The 23701-nt window shown below is 41.7% G+C and overlaps 1 protein-coding gene across 4 annotated transcripts in view; it reads left to right on the forward strand.

The window, feature by feature from the left end:
• LOC307257316 (SH3 and PX domain-containing protein 2A-like) overlaps positions 1-23701 on the forward strand; it is a 58356-nt gene that overhangs the window by 25523 nt on the left and 9132 nt on the right. For all 4 annotated transcript variants that reach the window (XM_080036506.1, XM_080036507.1, XM_080036508.1 and 1 more), the window contains 3 exons: positions 3096-3127; positions 11688-11816; positions 22213-22326. In XM_080036506.1, the coding sequence (XP_079892632.1) occupies positions 3096-3127; positions 11688-11816; positions 22213-22326 (275 nt within the window). The remainder of the gene's footprint in view (positions 1-3095; positions 3128-11687; positions 11817-22212; positions 22327-23701) is intronic.

Consider the following 23701-nt stretch of genomic DNA (forward strand, 5'->3'; position numbering starts at 1 on the left):
CGGCTTAGCTGAGAAATGTGAGCATAGGACTAATGTCTCACACATTCCATTTCTAATAGGCCCACCTACAAAGAGTGAGCTGCAGTTATGTGCAAACAGATGGTTATTCTCCAGGATGGACTCTCACGGGCTTGGATTTTTAATGACGTGTTCAGCCCATGCATTCTATGTGTACATCCGTATTCTGTGTCTCCTGGTGTGGGCGTGTGCATAGTGATGAAATCATAATTTTAATATCTATCTGCTAACTTCTATGACTCACTCTACCGTTGAAGCTATAGTGCGTAACTTCTGTCACCCCCATGAGGAATTCAGAGTAATTACAACAACACTGTTGCCTAATCTACATGAGATAAGCCTTCAGTGATCACGCTTGGATTTTATACCTTCTGTTGTACGCCCAGGTTTTTTCTTAGAAGTAGTAGAATCAACAACTGAAACATTTCTTGGCCGCTTCTTGGGATTTATCTGAGCTCCTGCGCCAATGTTAGGGGGTTACACCAGTTTGTAAACGCTGCCATACTGAGAAGGACAGAGAGAGTTGAAAGGCTTAATCACCTTTGTGTCAGCTCCTTTGGTGATGACTTGAATGTAACCGGCATTCATTTATATGGAAAAGTTACACACTATAGCTTTAAGGTTTGGCATCTACCCGTAAAAACACAGGCGCAAAGTCTTAAAACGCGTATTTATAGTGTTAGTCAGATATATAGCTATATTTTCCTTGCCTGCTTACCTTCCCCTCATCTATTAGATTTTTACTGGTGATAGGAGGAGAGCGCATAGAGCCAGAGCTGTGTGCTCAGTTTCCCCCTGGGTATCGTGAGTATTATTCCAGCCCTGTGCTAAGGGTCACAAGCTAGCAGGCCAGGTCAAGCATCTACTTTATCCCCATCATGTCTCCCCAAACCTCTACAGCGCTTCCCTCAGTTTCATCTCCACCCTGCCAGATTTGGACAAAATAAACAAAGAATGCTTCAAAATATATACTCCAGAAAAGTTTAACATGTATTCCAATTCATTTGTCTGGACAGCGTCTGAAACGGTTACCATAAAAAAAACATTATAATTGATCTGTAAGTTTATGCTACATTGCCTAAAGAAACACCACGACTGACACTGTTCGCTTTCCAATCCACTCCCAGTGAAATCACAGTTTTAAAGTTGCCTTCGGTGATACATAATCCACTTAGACAATACACATTTTTTATTAAGCTACAACCGTATTGACGTTGGCTCAGCATAAATGTTTTATTGTGTTTTCTGCCCGTCGTATCCTATGGAAAGATATGAAATTCATATTGCCACGTTTTTTTTTTTTGCGATTGTTTTTCCACAGTGTGAACATTACTTTAAGATCCAATACAAACATAGGTTTTTCACTTTGTCATAATCCAGTTCAACAGTACAGTCACGGTAAACTTTGTTTCTTTATTTCAAAATTAAGAATCGTATATCATTTATGTTTTTAATGAAGCTGAACTGTGCTGTGAGCTATTACATCTGTGATTGTAAATGTCTCATAACTTTGCATTTGTTCATGCATTTGGGACCAGAGATGCCTTGGGCCAAACATTACTTTATCATAACAGAGGAATATAGTTACTGGTGAAAAAAATAATGTTTTGATTAAGCAAGAAGTTTTGCTTAGCTTGAACAAGGGAAATCCCTTAATGATGCTTGCCAGACACTGACCTCCATTTTTTGAGTCCAATCCATGTAAAAAAATAAATAAATTGTTGGCCTTTTAAAAGCGAAACCAAAATGTTGAATGGCTTCTTTGCACTACAGGATACAATTCAACTTCAGAAATTCCAAAATAGTAAAACGTTTTTATTAAATTTTTTTAAACTTTTCTTGTTAACCAGAATCAATGCAACACAGAGAGTCGAAGAACACGCTGTAACCTGGCAAATGCTGGACAAGGTTTATCCAAACATGTACTCATATCCATAACTGGCCATGGCTCCAGTCCTGCTGCTGGCCTCCCTAGAGAGCCAGGTGTCTGTTCCCATCTGCATCAAACCACAGCTTTCTCTCCGCCTCTCAGTTAACTAAATGAGGACGTGCAAGCCAGCCAGCACCTCCTCAAGCTACTAACCACACATAAACATGCGTACACACATTCAGTAAATAAAATGTTGGTCCGTATTGAAATGCCAATCATAAATCCAACAAACTGGATTAAGTAGTTACGTGAAGTATCGTCATTTATATACCTGCATTACGGTGAATTAAGCATAAGCACTCAAATTGAACTGACAGCACTTTAATGAATGTATTTAAATGTATTTACGCCGTGCTCATCGCTCCAAAAGTTTTTATTATTATTTTTGCCTGTGAATGACTTTCTGTCAAACCTAAATAATAGCGTCATATTTTCTCCAACAAGCGACAGGTTTCCTATTATGCAAATGATCTTTTCCAGTCTTTCTACTAAAGACCAAAAAAAAAAAAAAAAACACAAAGGAGCACACAGCAAAGTACAGCTATTCTGCACAAAGTCAATGGCTAATTGCTGCTCTCTGACCCCAATGAGTGTGAATGCACAGAGCGGATTCATTGACACAAATGCTCTTTTTCCTTCAATGTTTTGTTACAGTCCAGGCTTTGGAACAGAAAGATTCTTTCACATCTGAACATGAATGGGACTTATCTGGGGGGATATGATACTGTTGTCAAATAGATAAATGCCGTTCTATTATGAACAGAGGCAGCTGCAACACCCTCACGTACATTACACACCATGCCTACCATTTAAACAGATAAAAACACGCATGGGAGAATATTGTCTTAAAACATCTGATGATTTGTTAGATTATTATGTTACTGTCCTTGACACACTCTCTGTGGACCTCCAGACATGTTGCTGTATCACACCCTGTCTCCCTCCCTCCGTTAGTGGGTCAAGTTCGGCGTGCATTCTCATGGAGGGTTTGGCCGGTGACTTCTGTGCCAACTACGTTTGGTTGGTCCCAGGGAGAGGTTTCAGCTTTAACCAGTTACTGGACTGATCAAGGTCCTATTCATGTTTTGACCTCTTCTGCCCCTTCACTCACACTGACCATGTTTCTCTGGTGTTGCTTCCTTTTCAGAGACTGTGGAGGCTCCGGCAAACGTAAATCGGGTAAGGATCTAATTTTATTTAAAAAAATTTACCTTTTGACAGTTGGATCAGTTGACTTGTTTTTGTATTACAACATATATAACACTTCAAAGTATGTGAGAGCGCTACAGCATTTATGTGAAGAGAGGTTGTTGTTGTTTAAAGTCTTGTGTGGCTCCAGAGGCTGCGTGTGTAGTTGTGATACATTGTCTCCATCGATGCCACAGCAACTATTCTGATTAATCGACGAATGGTTTCAGTTATTCTTCCAGCAAAAATGCCAAGTATTTCCCTGGTTCCAGCTTCTCCAATGAGAGGATTTGCTCTTGTGTGCTTTGTCACAGTGTGACATGTGACAGTAAATTAAATGTATGTTGGTTTTCGAAAACAAAAGAAACAGTTTTAAAGACATCACCATGGGCTGTGAGAAACCGAGAATGGCATATTTTCAAACATTTTAATAGACTTCTTTAATATTTCATTTTACAATCGAGGACAAGATCATCAGATTTATGGACATGTTAGTAAATGTTAGTTGCAGCCCTTGCTTGTAATAAAAAAAAACATAATATCTGTGCTTCTGCTGGATGGATATTTTTTCTTTTATTTGTCGATCCTGAAAATGGCAATATTATAGGACTGAATTACTCACAACAAACATACATGGTTAAGAAAATTGTGTTGGTTGGGCGAGACCACCTGTTTATCCCTATATGCTGTATTTCGTCTCTGCCAGGATGTGTGTGTGTGTGTGTGTGCGCACATGTTAGAGACAGAAAAGACAGAGTGATTCAGCTGAGCATTGGGATACAGGCGTAGGAGGCAGCAGGAAGAGTATGAGAGGGGCTGAGCGAACAGCTGTGCAAGTGTTGTGTATTTGTGTGCATGCATGCAGTCTCAGAATACCCACACGCATTACCAAATTACATGTTGCTGTCGTGCAATCAGATGCAGTCCTTCCTGCGATCTGCCACAGTCACAGTATGACATAGCTGGCCGGCCAATGTCTGCAGTAGATGACCTGCAAGTTGATTTTCTGCGGGCGATGCACTGGGGTTGCCACCAAACCAAATAAGACCCCAACCTAATTTCATTATGTGTTCCGTTGTATTAAGGGGTTTACGTAACAGGGAATTCCAGCTACATAGTGGAATGGAAAAGTTGTCGTATTTCCACTGTGTGTGAGTGTGTGTCGAGTAGCCTACATTCAGTCTGTGCAAGATATTGGATTGGTTCTATTCAAATCAAGCACCTGGAAAGTTGTGTTTATGGTGCGTGTCATTTTCAGTGCACAGTTTCAGCTGTTTTAATTGGAATGGTTTGATATTAAATCTGTTATCAGCTCTGTAGTTTCTAATATGTTCCTATATTTATTCTTACAGAAAGTCGTTCAATGGGATCAGGTCTACCTAATGAAAACAATGATCACACACTCTTATGTCTGGTGCTGTTGATGATTTACTATTCTCAGTCAACATGGAGCACATACTGCGCGAGGCCTCCATACTTGATCTCTAAACCTTCACCATAGTCAGTCCCCCATGCTGGACATTAGTGGTTAACGCATGCCGAAAGATTGATCTTTCCCTCCTCAAGCCGGACAGCAGATAAAGTGCAACGAGTCTGCGGTGAATTTGTGCTGTAGCTGCAGCTTATGGTTTCCGTAATTACATGGTGCGGGTCTCCCTTAAGAGTTAACAGAGCCCCTGCCCTGTACAAGGGAATGTAGCCCTTTACCACAGAGCTGCTAGCGGTTACCGGGGTCGGCTAGGACCTCTGTTTACCTGGCAAGCTGAAGAAATCACAGGAAACATCTCGGGTTTACACACTCGCAGATCGTCATCTTTTTGTCATCATCTCATCATGTCACCGTCACAATGGTTTTAACTTCCTTTGTGTCACTCTAAATTCAGTGCACTTCATGTGTGAGTTGATTTTTGATTTGATTTTTGCAGTACTGACAGTAGGTGATGGAGAGCAGTGTGTGTGTGGGGGGAGTGATTTTAAAAAGGTATTTGTTTTTATATACTCAGGGATTTCGTCTCTCATATGTTTTCCGGTAAGATTCTGGCTCATATCTAATTGTATTGTCCCCCAACTGTGACTTCCAATTCAAGAGCCCCAAAGAATAAGGGTTTTGAGGGCTGTCTACAATATTGTCTCAGCATCATATAACCAAGACACTGTATCTACACAAGGTTCCTCAGACAGACATATTATAGATGTGTCAGGATTGACGGCTGATACCGAAGCTCGTCGTCATGAATCACGGTCCTTCACATAACTGGGGACTTTGCTGTCATAACCGAAACCTAAAAGGAAACATATTTTGACAAGATAGATACTATTGAGATGTTATTAATACACTTGTAAAGAAAGCAAGGGTTGAACAGTTTCATTGGTAAAATAAATCCGTCTGCATTTTCAAGTGGAACTCAGATTATAGGATCAACTGCTGCTTCATTTTTTTTAGGATGTTGAGGGGCTCAGGAGATTCGAATCATCTTTAAGGCATTAGTGGTAATCTGTATTCAGAAAAGAGAGTGAGATGAGCAGGGGAGAGGAGCAGTTAGAAATTGAGTAGGAGAGGGAAAGCAATGGAGCGCTGAGGGGTGTAGTGCATGTGAAAAGCAGCTGGAGAGAGGAGGTTTACGTGGCAAGTGGAAACCATTTCAGTGTTGCGCACAGACCGAGGAGTGTGTTTATGTGCGCAGACTTGCCGTCTTTATTTGGGCTGCGGGTCTCCAGGGGCCTGTTGGTTGTGCATGTGTGCATGAGGCTTCGTGTGTTTGGGTGTGTGTGTCTACAAGCTGTATGCAGGGGAATGAATGTGTGTGTCCGGCTGCACGCTAGTTGTCGGCAGGAAAAGGGTTAACATGCTCACGAGCTAGAGATGGTGGGTGGGTCAAGAGGTCTGTGTTTTGTTTGTTTGCATTTGCAGATGGATAAGATTCTAAAGTGGCATAGGAAATCATTAGGGCAAACGAGCACTTCCAAATCACATTAACAACCCTTCTCTGTCTTCAGCAGCTTTTCTCTCAATGAACACCAGCCCCTTATAGACTCCAGTGTACAATGAGTCCCACAGTTGCGCAAAGATTCATCTAGTCGGTGAAATTTTTAAATCAAATGTTGCGTTTGAAAAAAACAATCTTTTGATAGATCTTGTTAAAAGTCACAGATATAACTGTACATTCAAGGGGTACAGCTTTAACATCACTCTGACTGTAGTAATGTTTTTTTTTTTTCTCCCAGAGTTACCACTTAACTCTGGCAGACTTAAAGCTCCACCTCCCCAGATGCAATACAGGCCGCTCTGTTTCTGATAAGTGACCATTTGTCACAGTGCCCCCCCCTCCTCCCCTCCCCTCCCCTCTCCTCTCCACCTCATGAGGCCACCCTTTAGCTTCCAGCTCAAAACACCATGTTCAAGCCAAACATATTTCTAATGAATGGGATCAGAAATGGATTTTTATTTATTTGTAATACAGTTTGCCTGTCACATGGACAAGGTATGTTGTTCTTTGGTGCACTAGCTTTTTCCTTCACATATAGTTGTGTCAGATTCCCCAGGGCAACCTGATGAAGTGGAGGATTGGTCTTAACTCCCAATTACTTAAATTACAGTTTTCTTCTGATTCTAAACCTTTTGTAGAAAAAGAAAAAACTCAAGGTGCATTGTCGAGTTTGATACTTAAAGTAGCACCATGGAGCCATGTTTTTACAAGTGGGCCCCTGTGTCATGTGCATGCGCACAAAGACGCACAGTCATGCAGGGCACATGATGCACAGTCCACACTGATGGACAGTCAGGGGCGTTATCTTTACAAGTAAGGTAGCAACAAATGCAAGAAAAAGGTAGACTGCTCATAGGGAAACATGAATGTAATCAAAGGAGGTTTCAAATTCTTCGTAACATCGGCGATACAGTATTTCTAAGTGTTCCATCTCTCTCCTAACAGCTTTTTTTATTCCTTTCTTTTAACTTCTGTGATATTCAAACTTTTTTCTAGACCTACAATACCGAGCTAATCTGCAGAACAAGATGAATTAAGATATTTAACAGATTTTAGCCTCGTGGACGCTGTCTTACTGTAAGGTGATCTTGGAGAAAGTTTTGGTGCTGTTTGTTTGTGGTCTGCCCCGTCTCCCTCAGGGCCACATACTGATTCAATGACATGCGTACATCTGTACTACATTGAACAGCAGTCCTGTGTCCTTTTCCTAATCCAACTGCACATCTGCTGCTGATGAGCCAAACAAAGGCACCGCACTTAGCCAAATTTTGCTCCTCTCAACCCAGATCTGCCCCCATAAAGTTACCCCGGGGTTGAAAATATGGCACTAAAAGACACACAAAGGCCAGTGCGAACTATGCTATCAACACAAAATGCCTCTCCGTCCTGAATAATCTCTCACGAAGACAGAAATTCCTTAGTATAAATGGGCAGACTAGACTCCCCGGTTTCCTCCTCTGGGTGATGGATTATTGCAAAGTTCCTAACTGTCATCATCTTTGGAAGGCGCTGATGATGGGTGAGTGGGGCTAGGGGTGGGGGTTGGACGGAGTTTAGGACGTCTGGGAGTGCAAGGGTGGGAGCAGGAAGCACATGTATAAATCTGAGTGAGGAGAGATATAAACACAGAGAGTGGCTAATAGGGCTATCTAGCCAAGAAGAAATGCTTTTCTTTTCAAAGCCCATAAATACTTTAGATCTACGTTATGCATACATGTGCCGTATAATACACATATAAACACTCTAGTAAGCTCTTAAACACCTTATATTATATACTGTACTTCTTGTCAGCTGTATCCCCAGAGCCCTATCCAATGAGCTTAAATGTCAACCAACACTTGTAAACCATGTTAAATCATTTGTTTCTGATTGAAATGACGCTGATGCGTTTTATTGAGACACTGATTTTAGGAAATAATTCATATACTGTAGTTCATTTTATACTCTGCTCTGCTTTATAGATAATCCATGGGAAATTAGACCCATCCTGTTTTAGGCTGTTTCACCAACATTTCTCTCTATTTGCTCTGGCTCCGTCTTCCTGCTGTTGCAAAACATTTCATTTCCTGAATGAGGCTGAAATATTAGCTTTTGTTTTTCAGGCCTGTTGACTTCACAGACGCAGTTTTTTTTACTCACTCACCTCAGGTCTGAGATTTACAGTTCACTCACAGCTGCAGTTAATTGCGTGTTTTAGACACATTCATGAACATAATTTGACATGGATTAGGATTTATGAGATCACCAGTTTTAAATCGATCTGTCTTGAAAATGATTTTGTTGAAAAAGAAAGAAGACATTTCTCTTTTTATCAGTAAGAGTTCCTGGATAGCATATTTATTTGAAATTGGGATTCTGACAGGTCATAATTCTGTTTAAAGGCGTAAGAGTAGCATACTTATAAATCTGTTGAAGGCGATAGCTGAGAAACTTGATTTACAATCTCATACTAGGGATGAAAATTGATATCTGAATGTTGGCTTTTAAAGTGTAGCAAAGTGGAAGACAGAAATATAAACACATTTAGCCTATCGAAGCCATGTGAATTTACTGATTTATAGAAGCAAATATTCCACAAATTAATTTAATTAAAGCAGCTACGAGTAACATTTAAATATCTTTTAAACAGCCTCATGTTTCCTCGCATAATCATAAATTACCTTCAACAGCAAACGAGACCATCAGTGCAAAGAAAGACGTTTTTATATAGTTTTTATTACTGCGTTTGGTCTGGTTGCACACCCAGTCCGATTTTCGGTTCGCGCGTGCATGCTCTATGGTCACATATCCGTATTGGTCGCAGATTTCAGTTTGGCGCAGCAACGCGATTTGAGAAGTCTATCCCTCCAGGTGAGGGAAGGGGAGCGGGAGCCTTGTTTGACACAGTTATTTGTCGTCATAATGACTGATAACGGGGCTGAACCATCAAAGAAAAAAAAGAAAATGCAATGAAGAAAAGCTAAAAGGGAGAGTGGTAGACGGGCGGGAGGGCGTTGCCAAGCAACGTATACACAATTTCACGGGAGCGAACTAGACTGCAGTGTTTACTCCTAAATGAATGAGCGGTAGCCTACTAAAACAAAGTTTACTTTGCCTCACCATCATCAGATCTGAAATAGTCATTATTTACAACAACATAAACATATTACCTCATCGTGATCCATTCTAACTGCCGTCTCTCGTTCATTCACTTTCTATGAGGACATGGAATCTTTCAGCTCCGTGAGAGTAGTTAGGTGACACTGCATCAACTCATTGCAATCAGGTGTGTGTAGCACTGACTGGCATTAGTTGATGCTGTGTCACTAACCACTCTCACGGAGCCGAAAAGAGTCCGGTGCCCTCACACTTTCAACACAAGGACATGCACTATATTGCTTCCTGATCATTTGAATCTCGCACGCCCGACACAAGCTAGAAAACAGCTTCACGACAGCTGGCGTCGTAAAAATACTACCGCTTTTGTCCAAAGGGGCCGCCAACGGACAAAGTTACTCGTAGTGGCTTTAACTACTACACACATTAACTAACTTTTGTGTAACTGAAGAAATGTGGTCGATAGTTAATAGAGAACTAATCTGATGTTCTTGTTGTGCCAACATTTTTGGTGATCAGCGTTAATTGATCCACGAGATAAAACAAACCACTCACCACACTGTTCCACGAATAGAGTCTAAATACATTTCAATGCAATTACTAATGTTAGTTGCTGTCATATTGTACTTTGAAGGACAAGGAGGCAATACCCAGAATTCAAATAATATGTTCTTTTCCAGTGTATTTGCACCCAACTTTGTGGTTTGACAAAACATCTTGCACAAATAACGTGAAGCTTCATCAACCACAGCCCCAACCACAGTAATCCAGTGTCAGACTCTGTGGCAAGTTGACGCATTTGAGATTCTAATGCTTGTGAGTTCCTCTTCATAATTTATGAGCTCCCTTGACATTTCATATTAAGTTTCCAAATTCAATGCAAAAATATTGTCCCGGTAGAGAAATGTTAATCTTTAGTCTGAAGAACTGTCGCCAGGGCAGCTCTTTGGAGAAATGGCAGCTTAATCCAAGTTGTTTCAATCATTACTTATCTGAACGTCAAAGCACTCATCTATTGGACTGTATTGTTCTCATTTTCCATCTTCCAGATAAAAGAGTCCGTCTTTCCAAAAAACGGTGTTTACCAATTTATCAATAGCTTTTTATTTAAGCTTTGTTTGCATTTCTTCTTTCTTTTGTGACACCATTTTCCAGAACATATTTGTTTTGTATGTGATTTGAAGAGCCCAGTTTTAATTAAACGTCTCACTAACTACAGCCACTGATGGAAGTTAGTAAAAGTAGCCAAGAGAACTGATTGTGATCTCTACTATGTTTTTAGATCATTTGCTGTTATTCCAACACATTATAAAAGTATATGCTGTATCTGCTGCAGCAGTGGTATTAAGGTAAACAGATATGATCTTAAGTGTGCACAGCTCTCTTCTGTTAAGGTCTTTGAACTTGGTGGTCAGCAGAAGCTCTTGATAATGTGTGAACTGAATGTCAGCTGGGTTTGTGTCTGGAATCCAGCTGACGCTTGTTAGATCTGCTTTAGTTCGTTCAGCTATGCTTGCTTTAAGGATTTTTCATGATTAAGGCTTCAGAAGGGCTCAGTCAACATCAGGCACCATATGCTCTTAACGTGTCTTAGTTAATGAAATAATCTATTTTGGGTTGAAGACGGCGCGCCTGTAGTAAGAGTGAACCAATCCATGGTTAAGTAGTGGACCTTACCAGGTTATGAAAGCAAGCTCAAAGTGTGAAAAAAAAACTAAGTCAGTGCTGGTGTTTATATGGTTAACTCGGCGAAGTACAGAAAGGAAGGTTTCCATTGGCTGGGCTGCACGCTGTAGTCAGAGCTCTAGTGTTTCATGGAGACAGAGGGCCATCCCTCTGAGTGCAGCTCCAGCCCCTTCATCTGGTTCTATTTAAGGCCTCCAGTGCCGACTCTTACGATTGGCGTACACAACCCCCTACTCTTCCTCCAGCTCCAGCCCCGACTGAGGAGAGGGAGGCTTTTTAGCAGATGGTTTATTTTCCAAGGGAAACCATTTCTTTCTCCCTTTCTCTACTGTCCTGTCCTCAGCTGGCTTTTGCTCACTTTTCTGTCACTACTAAACTTCTTCTGCTGCCTCTTTTGCTGCACTTCTTCTTTCCACTGAGTGAATGTGCCTACCTGCATCTACAGACCCGGTCCCAGCTTTGTTGGACAATAAGGATGAGGCTCCTTCAGTAACACAGGATGGATTTTCTGCACTTGACTGATTGATTTTGATTTTTTTTTTTTGCAAGGAGATTATTTTTCTTAGACTTTCAGCATCTCCATTGCCCTTGTTTTTGGGGCTGGAGAGGGGATGCAGCTCTATGGCTAGACTCTCAGGAAGATGCTCTGAGCCCTGTGAATATTGTGATTGGCTGAGCTCTCCAGACAAAGTGGCCTATGGCACAACGGGTGCCCAGCAGTCGTGCTCGTGGACCTATGGCTGGCAGCTGGCTGACAGCATGTTTTTTCCCATCAACCCCAGGTCTGGACGGTTCGGATCCCATGCTCCTGGAACAGTATGTGGTGGTGGCCAGTTACGAGAAACAAGAGCCGGCAGAAATCAGCCTTCAAGCGGGCGAGGTGGTCGACGTCATTGAAAAGAGCGAGAGTGGTGAGTAATCAAAACAAATGCACAACAACGACATAATGAACAGGAAATGGGCAGCATGCACAGACGGACACACACAGAGTTCTTCATGATTCAGTCCATGGTTCCTCAAACATTCTGCCCTCTTCCCTAACTCAACCCCTTCACCTCCTTTGTCCACAGCTTAGCTGTTACTTAGCCCCATCTGCAGGCTTACTTTGGCCTGCAGTCAGCCCTGTTTTTTCCCCACTGTTGGTTTAGGCTGTGGGCCAGAATGTTGCCTCTAGCAAGAGGAATGTCTTCCAGACTCGTATTAATTATTCCACCTCACTTTAATGGAAAGCCAGCAAGACATGCCGGTTCTACAAATGCCAGCTGCAGAGAGTCCTGAGTCAGCTGTTTAACCTCTGGAAAGAGCTAGCAAACAGGACCAAGATCGTGTTTCAGGGGTTATGTGATTCAGTTTGACAATATTTTAATTGTTTAATGAGTCAGTAGTATGCTGACATGAAACAAGACAAAAGGCTTTTCTAGGGAATGTGCTGTAAGGCTTCTAGGAACTTGCATCTGTTCTGAAGACACAACAATACCTGAGTAATCTTTTCAGCAAATGTAGTACAGTGGGTTAGATGACACACCAGGCAAGCTACTTATACTGAAGTTATATATTAATTGCTATTGATATCATGACTATCAAATCATATGTCTGGGTTAAATATACAAACATTTTCAACTATCACCGACACCCAGGTCTAAGCACCTGCCCGAAATCGCGGTTTTATTTTGAAGGAAATCTGTCATATGAAGCTTAAGAGTGACCAAAAGCCCTACAGGCCCAGTACCGGGTTGAGCTTTTAATGGTGTGCTGAGACAGTAAAACAGTAATGGATCTCATGTGTTCTTCAGTGGGTGGATGTAGGGGGGGAAAGGGGATATGTAGGGAGGAAGCAGTGACCAGGAAGGGAATGGGACTTGGGTTTCATGATGGGTGTGAGCGAAACGCCATGCCACACTGGCCTCGAGGAAGAGGGTCCACGGAGCAGGATCCCTTTGAAGTGTCACGTGTCCCGCCTTTGGGGTTCACGTATTTGTTTTCACTCCCTGCTCCAGTAGGATTTCAACTCAATAGGGGGGCCACAGTGAGGCGGATATTCTAACACCTTGAAGTCCTTTTATCGGGGGCCTTTATACGAGAGCTTTTTTACTCCCATGAACTTGAACTGCATGGTCCCGTGCTTTTAAGTGGAGGCCCCCACTACTACTTCTTCACTTTTGTATTCCAGCTGACCACTGTGTGTAGATGGTCCATGCAGAATCTGAAACTCATGCCCTTCAATGGTCTCTCAATGCAGGTTTATGTTTTCCAGGTTTCTGTGGTGATAGCTGTGGCTTATTTACCTGTCAGAATATCTATACGTTTCATCCTCTCCTCCGATGCAGGCTATACATATTATTTTGTGGCAACTCACAGTACAGTTTATTCACTCACCTCTGGTTCGGTTGGGTTTGTCATGAGTTTCAAAGGGAAACAGTTGACTCCAGGTTGCTTAAAACACATCCTAAGGCAATTTGACAGTTTTATTATACACTGACGGACACTTACGCAGAGATCTGAAGTGAACACAGCCCCTCCTACGTCTTGCTATGGAGACTTGTTTCCAGCAGCACAGCTAGCATTTAACTGAAATCTCAACACCTTCTGCTATAGAAGTCAGCTAAATCTGCTCCATTTGGCGGGGTGACATCACTCCATATGCCTTTGCCAACACTAACAAGGCCAGGTGTGTGCTAGGAAGATTTCAGAACTCATTTGATTCAACATCCATTCCCTTGCAGGATAAGTACAGACCCTTTTAATGGTTTCTGACAGATTGCTCTAGGCATTACAGAGCTAAGTGGTGAATGTGCTGAGTTAGAGGCACTAAAAGGTGTCTATAACATTTGTAATGATAAGGTTTGTATGGATTTTTTTTAAATTGAGCCTCCAGCTATAGTCACATATTTTCATTTAAAGGCATGCACATTTAAACTATCATGGGTTTCCCTGCAGAACATTTGGATGCACTGAGTGGAAAGTTTCTGTCATATTGTCATCTCATTTTTCAGCACACAATTTTTCACACCTCTGTGGGAGAGTGCAACAGCTCTATTACTTTTTGCCATTCACCCTAGTCCTTCAATAGAGGTCCTGCTGTTAGAGCTACTGTACCATGGACTGTGGCCGTGACTGCCCAGTGTAGTTATCGACTTTTCCTTACCTTGGATTAGATAATGTATGCCTTTGACAGGCCAGTGAATCTAGGTCAGACCTATAAGCTAGCTCAGCTTTCTCCACTTTTCCAGCCTGCTGTCCCGAGCCAAGGCAGTATTTTCCATCGCACTGACTCGACGATACAGTTTGTGTCGTGGCCTTTGTATGAGTTGGTACAGTACAGTCTGTATTGATTTCTGGTTTGTATGGGTTTGTAGTAGGTGCAACATGCAGTAAATCAACATGGCACATCAATTAACTGCCTAATGTTCTGTTGTAGCTTTCAGCTTTTGTGGATTTCAACACATACGTTGCTACTTGCTAAGACCCACTTATAAATGCAAGGTTTAATCTAAATGAGCACCATGAAAATGTCATGAAAGCTACAATTTAATATTGTCAAAAACTGTTTTGTAGTTATTACTGCTGTCCTCACTCCTCGTGAAGCTATTTTATTTGTCTGTTTAATAAGAGTTTGCCAGGGGGAGATGCTGGCTCAGGAGGAGAGAGTAGTGCAGGGGAAAAAAAACTCAGGGAGAAATGGAAAAAGACATTTCCTGCCAAAGTTAGTGGTTCAGAGAGGTTGGTTCATTATAATGGCTTAATGGATCCTCCAGGATGCCTCCTCAGTTTACACTCTTTCAGAGAGATGTTAACCAAAAGCTAAGCTAGCAGCCTTGTTGGACAGTTCAGATGCTCTGTATTGGGTGGTTTAAACCTTGCCCTTTAATAGAGTAGTATGTAGGAAAGGGGAAACATAATTTGCAGTCAGTTTTGGAAATGTTGTACTTATTGCAGACTGCTTTGCCAACACCTCAAGGGCAGCGTTAGGCGCGTAGTGCCCAGACCCGAATCGAAAATCTCTCTGTGGACCAGTTAGGGTTTTAACTTGTCCCCATTCCAAGTCCAGATCAGACTCTATTACACTTTGCCAAATGAACTCCAGGAATGCCTGTCTGTTCTTGAGAGGCCAGCTCACATCCGTCAGTCCCTCCAGCTCCCCCGAGACCCCCTGGCACCACCCATGTACAGTATGAAATGTATCTATACTGCTCCACCCAGCTTACTTAGGCAGGGTGGAGTAACTGTGTTTCAGGAAGAGCCTTAAGGGTCACTTACTAAGACAGTAATCTTAGCTGTATAAAATAGTTTTGTCGTCACATACTTTAGTGATTTTAATTTGACAAATCGTGAGCCATAGAGAAGCTGGAATACATTTCACGTGATGTTGGATAGTGACTGCTGGAGTCCTGGCAGACATGGCAGGTTTGGCCTTCAGCATGGCATGATGAATGTGCAGGATGTCCTCTTTACCTCTACATGGAAAACATTGACCGACACAATAATGTCTTTGCTCCCCGTCTTCAAGATGATCTCAGGGCTCAGCTCAGCAGGACCTTGATGTTCAAAGAGGCTTCAAGTTTTTCCAGGAACGGAGTTACTCACTGTGACTCTTTTAAGGATTGTACCTATAAAATTTAAAGTTCTCCTATAAAAATATATAAGACGGTAATTGTGTTATGGCAGAAAATCCAGGTTCAGATTACTGCCAAATTCCTTTTTTAGGGACAAACAAGTTATTTTGTATATCTTTTTATTGTTTTTTTTGCCATGCTGAAACAATTACACAACATGGCTCTATGGGTCCGTCGGTCTAGCCAGTTTTGTCCAGACTGACATATCTCATCATCTATTGGATGTATTTCCATGGCTGACCAAATTTTGTCTCTACTCTGATGTATGTTTGGTGATCCCTCACTTTTCCGTTTTTAGTGAAGAAGTCAGGGACATTTTCGGCTTTTAGTGAATTGTCTCAACAACTATTGGACAGATTGCCATACAGTTTGGGACAGACATTCTCCAAGGAATGAATGTACTTGGTAATGACTTCCATTTCTATGATGTGCCACTGTTCCCTTTTGATCATTCAGACAATTATTTTGTTTTGATTTGTGTCTGGTGCTAAGAAAATGCTAAGCAAATACAACCATCATTGGGACCATGTTACCATACCAACATTAGCATTTACTGTAGTTCAAAACACTGCTATGTCAAAGTACAGCCTCTGCCTGCAAGACTCTTAAATCGTGTTTGTGCGGTCATGTATAGACAAAAACAAACAGTTGTGACATAACCTTGGTAAAGGTTATACACTGTGTATCTCATTGAAGTTCTCAGTATGCCTCTCTGTATTTATTGTTTCACCTGGGACACATTCCATATTCATCCTACACAGATTAGAACTTGTCAAAGGACAGTTGACTTTCATCTGTAGGCTATCTAGATAATTGCACCAAAAGGCATGTTGCCATAATACTCACTTAGTAAATGACATAACTGCAGATTACTTTGCAGAATTTAGCGCTAGTGGTTCTTGCAAGTGTGACAGCATCAGGTGTGCTTGCCGTACCAATTTTCCTGTCTCTGATATGCATGAGGATTATATGCAAGGTCAACGTTGAGCTTCTAACACTGCTAGTGCTCAAACCATCAGTTTCCCAATTTGGTATGTGCCGTTTCAGCAAGAACATGTTTCCTTCTATAAAAGAGGAAAAACCCTATAATTCCTCTCAATGAACCACCAAAGACATGATGCAGAAAACTTTGCCAAGTGTTAAATGTCCTCCTTTTTTAGCTGAAGTTGCAGCAGCAGATGGAAGACACATTATCCACTCGTAGTAATCCCCATCTCCACATTCTTTCAGCTTACCATAGGAAGTACTAATGACCGTCTCAAGAAACTAACCTTATCCTGTATTTTTAGATATGGAAAACTCAAATGTTAGGGTTTTGTAGCTGGCATTTCAACAAAAACATCTACTGCTTTATTTCTCTGCACTCGTCTCACAGAGCGATGCAGGCCGAGGAGGAGATCAAGATCAGGATCAAGAACCGCATTTAGGAGCATGAATAGTGGTAATAATAGTGCACAGGAATCAGTCTGTGGAGCCAGAAAGGTGCCTCTCTCTCGCCAACTCAAGAATTGACCATTGAGGTTTTTTTTTTTTAAAGGGTGGGCTTTCAGAAACTCAAGGACTGCTGTGTCTCCAAATCAGGGGAGCCAGAGAGCTGTGGGCTAGAGCTTGGTTCAGACCATGAGGGGATCCATTCAGAGGCTGGGAGGGAGAGAAGGTTGTTCCTTAGGTCAACATCAGCTCTTGAAAGTCCTGTTGTGCCATTTTTTTTACCCCCCTATCCCCCTCGTACCAGAACCACCCAGGTCATTGAAACCCAGTGTTTTATGTAAACTGGAAGTGTGTGTATTGGACTGGATACTTTCCCCCTTTGTGCGTTGATATACGGTTGATACTGGATCCACTGTTAATGAATACAGAAGCTGGAAAATGAATGGGGTTTTCTCCTGCTCCACTCAACAGTGGTGTCAGATATCCGCAGGACTGCTGAGACGCTGCATTCCTCATCGTTTCAGGTCGAGCTGCTCCTTGTGCTGCTGAATCTGTGGCTTTCAAATTCACGCTCAATGTAGAAAAGTATTACAACGTAACAAAACAATGTTGATTTGGTATCAATTATACATTTGTAAGGAATTAAGGAGTAATGCATTGTCACAATGTGTTACGTAGGCCATCGCTTAGTCGTCGCACTTGATGGATTGCATGCGTAGATTGCAGTTGTGTTTTATAGGTTATCCAGTCACCTTAGGAAAACCCCCCAAAAGGCATAAATCTAGTGTCTTGTTGCAGCTGAGAATCTGTTGTTGATTACAGTAAAAAACTCAAGCACGGCTCTTAAAGCTGATAGAGTTTCCAGATGGCAGATACTGTATGAGAGACAAATGTGAGCTCAGAAGTGCAGCTTACTTTCATTATACGTCCGTCCACTGTATCTGCACTTGCAGGGGTAGAATATAGGTTAAGTTAGACTATGGGGAGAGCTTCACCATAGTCTGGTGAGAGCATCTGTTTACTCTTCTTACTTTCTCTTTTATAGAAATGTCTGTCACAGGAGCATTTTTCCATCTGGCATTGTCAACGTGCTGCAAAACTCTCAACTTACATAACCAAACTAGATTTTTCTTCATTATACAGTCAGTCGCTTTCTGAAATGCATTGCTCAGTAAGGTAATAGACTATTAAGACATATCTTGGAAAAACACTTATCTTTGACAGATGAGAGGTTTGATACCACTCTCGTGTCTGTCTGTTCATTGTGGATCTCCCACCAGCAGCTGCTTAGCTTAGTTCAGCAGAGCAGAAACTAAAGTAATTGAAATCAAGAAATCAGTCAATTAACTTTATACGACCAGAATGTGCACAGCAGGATATAGAGGCGTAAACTTAGTTACAGCATGCCCTCAGCTTTGCTTAACACATCCAGTTGTTCACGATGTCCTTGGGGTGCATCACAACAGTGTTGTCAGGACGTAACCGTTTCATATTTTTTTTTTCGTTTTCTTTCCGAGACATTTGAGGTTGATGTCTGTGGTCATGATCCTTCGTTGTGATGGTGTTATATGAGCTCGCAACCAGAGGGTTGTGGGTTTAACTATTGTCTTATGCAACCGCTGACCCCAAAACGTTTGGGTTTACAAAACTAAACTTAAACGTTTTAAAAGCTTTTTGATTAACTCAGGATGTCGACTAAGTAGCCGTAATCGGAATATTGAATAATGCTTAGTAAAGTGTATTTTCAGTCAGTGTATTGCCAGTCAGCATTTGGATGTGTTCTGTGTTCCCCCCCCCCCCCCCCCCCCCGATGTGGTCATAGCTTTGCAGCAGCTTTCTAAGATGTTTAACTTTTCCTAACGTGCGTAGCGAGGCAGGGAGACATGGAGAAAAGCAGGTTGTGATAAAGACTGATCAAAAAGAGATGATGTAAAAAAGACACTGATAAATCTACAGGTGTAGCTCTGTCATGTCTGCCTGCACTCTCTGCTGTGGGAACCAAGACAGTTCAAAATCAAATGCACGGATACATCTGTATCGCACACAAGCTCACCCACACACACACACACACACACACACACACACACACACACACACACACACACACACACACACACACATCTTTCCAGACATAAGGTATGCTTCCTTCACCTTTGTTCCTCCCACATCTGTACAGATAATCCCTGCCATCCGGAAACGAGGAAGAGAGAACATGTCCGTCTCCTAATCTTTTATCCATTATCTGCCATTTGGCCTCTCGGCAGCTGAATCCACAACTTTCAGTCATTCACCTCACAGGAGCTTCGCTTTTTACTTTTTCACTTCTCAGCAAAGTTACTGTCTTTGGCGTCAGGAGAAGAGAACTCCAAAAAAAACAGCTGTTTCTTTTGTAATGACAACAAGTTAAGGTCTGTGTTGTCATGAAGAGTATACATATGATAAACATGTCATGTATGGATTGGACATAACCCAGAAGTTAAGAGGCACATTCTCCTCCTATGTCCTTATGGAGAAATATTTCCAGAAGAGCAAAGGGTAGGATCTGTGACTGTTTAAGGAGGGTTTCATATCTATATCCCTAAACACAACCCAAAGATTGAATGACTTTCTGAAATAATTTATTTTATTTGTGATTTTCTCTGCCTGTATACCTTCACTATGGAGCTGCTTTTGTGCCAGATTAAATTGCAGCCGCTCTGTGAGTAAATGCACGCGATGAAAGATATTATGCAGTTTTCTCTATAAGAAATATTTTCCTTTTTTTTTTTTTTACTTGTGCATGTCATATTATTGCAACCTGCCGGATGTAAAACCTGCAATGGCCAGAAAACCGTCACTTACGTAATGTGTGTGCATTTTTTATTACTTCTTTTGAGGTTCAGTGAACTCAGCCTAAGCACCTGCCATATGGGAGGATGGTTGAAAAACACAGATGAGGCAGCTCCGGCCATCAATAACAGCGTATATTTACTCAGGCCGTTTAAAGTGACTGTGTGCCTTTCCTTGAAAAGGTCAATTTAATTTAACGTACCGTAAATGTCATATATGTTGCCCTTCCTTTACAGCTCAATAAACACAACACATCACATGTATCTAAATGTTGTCATTGACTGTTAGAAGTTTGGTGTAGTAAATTAATTAAAAATTAGGATGTTGGCGTAATGCAATGTTTTCAACGATACCCAAGCTTTCTACTCCATTGTGGAAAGAAAAATACGAACGTCGTATACACCATTTTGTTTCTTTAGTTGCTTGCTGCTCCGTCTGATTTATTGGCATGAGGTTTTGCTCAAACCACAGCTTTGACTGAGCACATTACATGGCTTGTTGCGTACCTGAGACCCAGCCAGCATGTTGCTCAGCCAAGTGCTAACATCATCCTCCATTCTGGACCCACCCTAACTCTATGCAAAATAGCCCCCCTGTACAGCTGATGAATACAAATTGTGTTAGTTAGCATCTTCATAGTTTAAATATCATCAATCACATGATTCACAGAGACTGCAGAGTGTGAGTCGCCAAAAAAGAGCCTGGAAAGAGTTTGGCTGTTATTTCCTTGAGTTAGAAAGCTAGGAATGTTGTCTGTCAGCAGGATATATCTCTTGCATTCCAGTTGAATTTGGTGCTCAGATAGGCGTACGGCCAGGGAATCATTTGATTCAGTTATGTTACTCATCAGGAGCCGGGCTTGCCAACATGACACAATTGTTAGGTTTTTATGTAACCATAACTACAGTGTGAAACCTGCCTGAGAGTTGGACCTGATAACGAATCCTCCAGGCGTCTATGCAGAAATCAATAAATTATAATGAGAGCCACAGTGTCCTTATACATTTCACAGCTGACAAGTTGAGGAATTGTATCTCCACTCTGGATTGTTTTGCTGAGAGATAAGACACAATCATCCATCAGGTGTGAAATTGTGTGTATTGTAATATTTCAGATTCTCTCTTACGACTTCACAAAATAATTTAACAGATCCAACTAAAATGGGGGAAAAAAGTCATCAATCCTGAGGAAATGCTGTGTATTTCCTTTCCTTTTAATCTCAAACACCATTGAAAACCTCCTCTAATTGATAGCAACCTTTAAAAATAAATACTTGTCTAATTGTGATGCGTGACTAGAACATTAAGGACATAATTCTAACATTTTTCACATGCAGATGATTTGGCAATTGCCTAAATCAGGGCTCTACAATATTATTGCTGTCTGTAAATCATACTACATTCATGCATTTTGTATTAAATGTGTTCAACTAAATCTCATAACACAATATTCCTGGAGGGAAATATACACTTGCTGTTTGGGTTTGGACCAGCTGTGAAAGTGTGATGGAACACTTCCATCCTCTTTACGGGCTGTCCACACAGCTGTCCGCCATATTGTATTCTACTTACAACAACAAATGGTGTATGTGTGGAAAAACCACATATAGGACTGTGTCTGTGCCAGCTTTGTCACCACCAAGGCGAAGTGACTAATGTGATGTTGGCGCGGAAGTGACTGTGCACGGGTTAACACCGTATGATTAGTGAACATGTGTACTTTACATTTATCACTTGGCCTTATACCGCACACCTCATCAACGCAATGCATCACTGTGCGCAGCTGACTTTATCGGAATCAGATTTTTCAAAGTGAAACATTACTTTCCAGCTGAGTCATTGGTCTTAAAGGAGTCGTCGGAGCAATTCAGCCATACCCAGAGGAACAGATCAGCGGCAGTGTTGCACATGGATATTTTGGCTTGTAACAGCACTTCAACAATGCCCTGCCCACTCAAATCACTTGTGATTCAGATGCAACACAGGTTGACCTCATTAAGAGTTGAGCTACAGCCAGGCACTGTTCCCTCTGATGTCGTTGGCTGTGACTGTAGTTATAGATTCTGTTTGCAACACAATCATGCTCCCCATGTTCATGTTCATTTGTAAATGGTCCCCTTTGGTTTGGACTAAAACAGATGTTTTAGCCTGACTAGAGAAGAGTGGTCACATCACCACACATCATCTGTTTGTATTTTCTTTGTAGAGATTTATTGATGTGCACTTTGTGAGGCAGGAACACTGTCACGGGCTCAACAATTCATCTGCTTAATTTCAACTAATCTTCCAAACCTCCAAGACATTATAATCCTTACTCTCAAGGTTTAGACTAGTCCTACTGTATCTTTCGCTATGTAATGCATCGTATGACATGTTTGTTAAACATCCTTCATAGTACTGGGGATTGTTCAAACAGCCTCTGTATGTTTCCACAGGTTGGTGGTTTGTGAGCACCGCCGAGGAGCAGGGTTGGGTCCCGGCTACCTATCTCAACTCCCACAGTGGCACGAGGGATGACTTGGAGCTGGGCGCCTCGAAATCTGGGGAAGGTAGGTCACTGTAAACCCTGCTGCCTCTGCCCACACACACACAGGCACAACCTCACACGCTCTGCTGTATATAACCACACACACACACACACACACACACACACACACACACACACACACACACACCACCACGGCCCCTCAATCCTCTGTCTTTGATCTGTGACAAGATGGAGTAAACTCGCCCCAAACTTCACCACTGTCAGCCTACGCTAACTGCCTGGCGCCGGTCTGTGGTGAACACCTCTCCCTGTTTGCCTGCCATTATAAGCACGCGTGGACAGAGTGTAGATTCATAACCGGGTAAACAGCAAAGCAGGAGTGACTGCCGGGAGAGACTAGACCACAGCCACTGTACAGTAGAGATGCAGTTTAATATTTGGTGGCATGACCTCCGTGGAGTGAGGCATCATGTGTTTCCAAAAGCAATAATAAATGAAAGAAGTATATATTGCGCGATTAAATGGTACTTTTTGTTAATTGAAGCTATCTCTCCTATGAATCATGCTATTTCATGAAATGTCGGTTTATCATTTCAGCAGTACATTTTCATTATATTGACAGTAGACGAGTGTTGCATTTTGTGAGCTTACTAGACTCAGGGAGGGCGATCCAATAGCCTAATAAGAGACACACCAATGTGAAGTTTGCTAAACCAGAATATAATGCAGAAGCATCAAGCATGCGGAGCTGAAGACAGTGACTGTTCATGCAATCATCTCGATAGCCCTGTTACATATGGTTATAAAACGGTACAAGAGCAGCTGAGGCCATCTCATTTTTCAAGCATTTTTTAATATTAGTGGAGAAGGCATTTTAATTCCAGAGCAATTAGAAGCTCAGTTAGCGTCACATCCTCAGACTGTTTTGACAGATAGTGCTTGTTTCTCTTAGGATTTATGCAGCAAAAAGCACACCAACAAACTGTATGGCACGGAAACAATAAAGTTGCTTGTTACACTGACAAACACACATCAACATTTATCGAGCACACTGGCCAGAAAAACATATTTTGCTGTACAATGGGTCTACTCTGCAACAATGGGACTCCGGATCCCCATGGTGTTGTATATCCTACGACTCAAGGATGAAGGAGGAGAGATAGTATATGAGAATAAACAGTGTTAATCTTTCACAATATGTTAAAGTTGATAAAATGCCCTTTTTTCTCCCCTTTGAGACTGTACAGAATACACATCTATCATCAGAAGGTTTCATCGTATATGCATACCACAAACTTATAACCACACACGGACATACACGAAACACTCCTATCTGCTGTCAGAGATAGCTGGAGTTTGCTGCCAGGGTTTTTTTTCGTGAAGGACTATCTGTCAATGTAATTAGTGTTTATGTGTCTAGTCAGTCACGGGAATGG

This window comes from Ammodytes marinus (assembly GCF_949987685.1).
Source record: "Ammodytes marinus genome assembly, chromosome: 11".
NCBI lineage: Eukaryota > Metazoa > Chordata > Actinopteri > Uranoscopiformes > Ammodytidae > Ammodytes > Ammodytes marinus.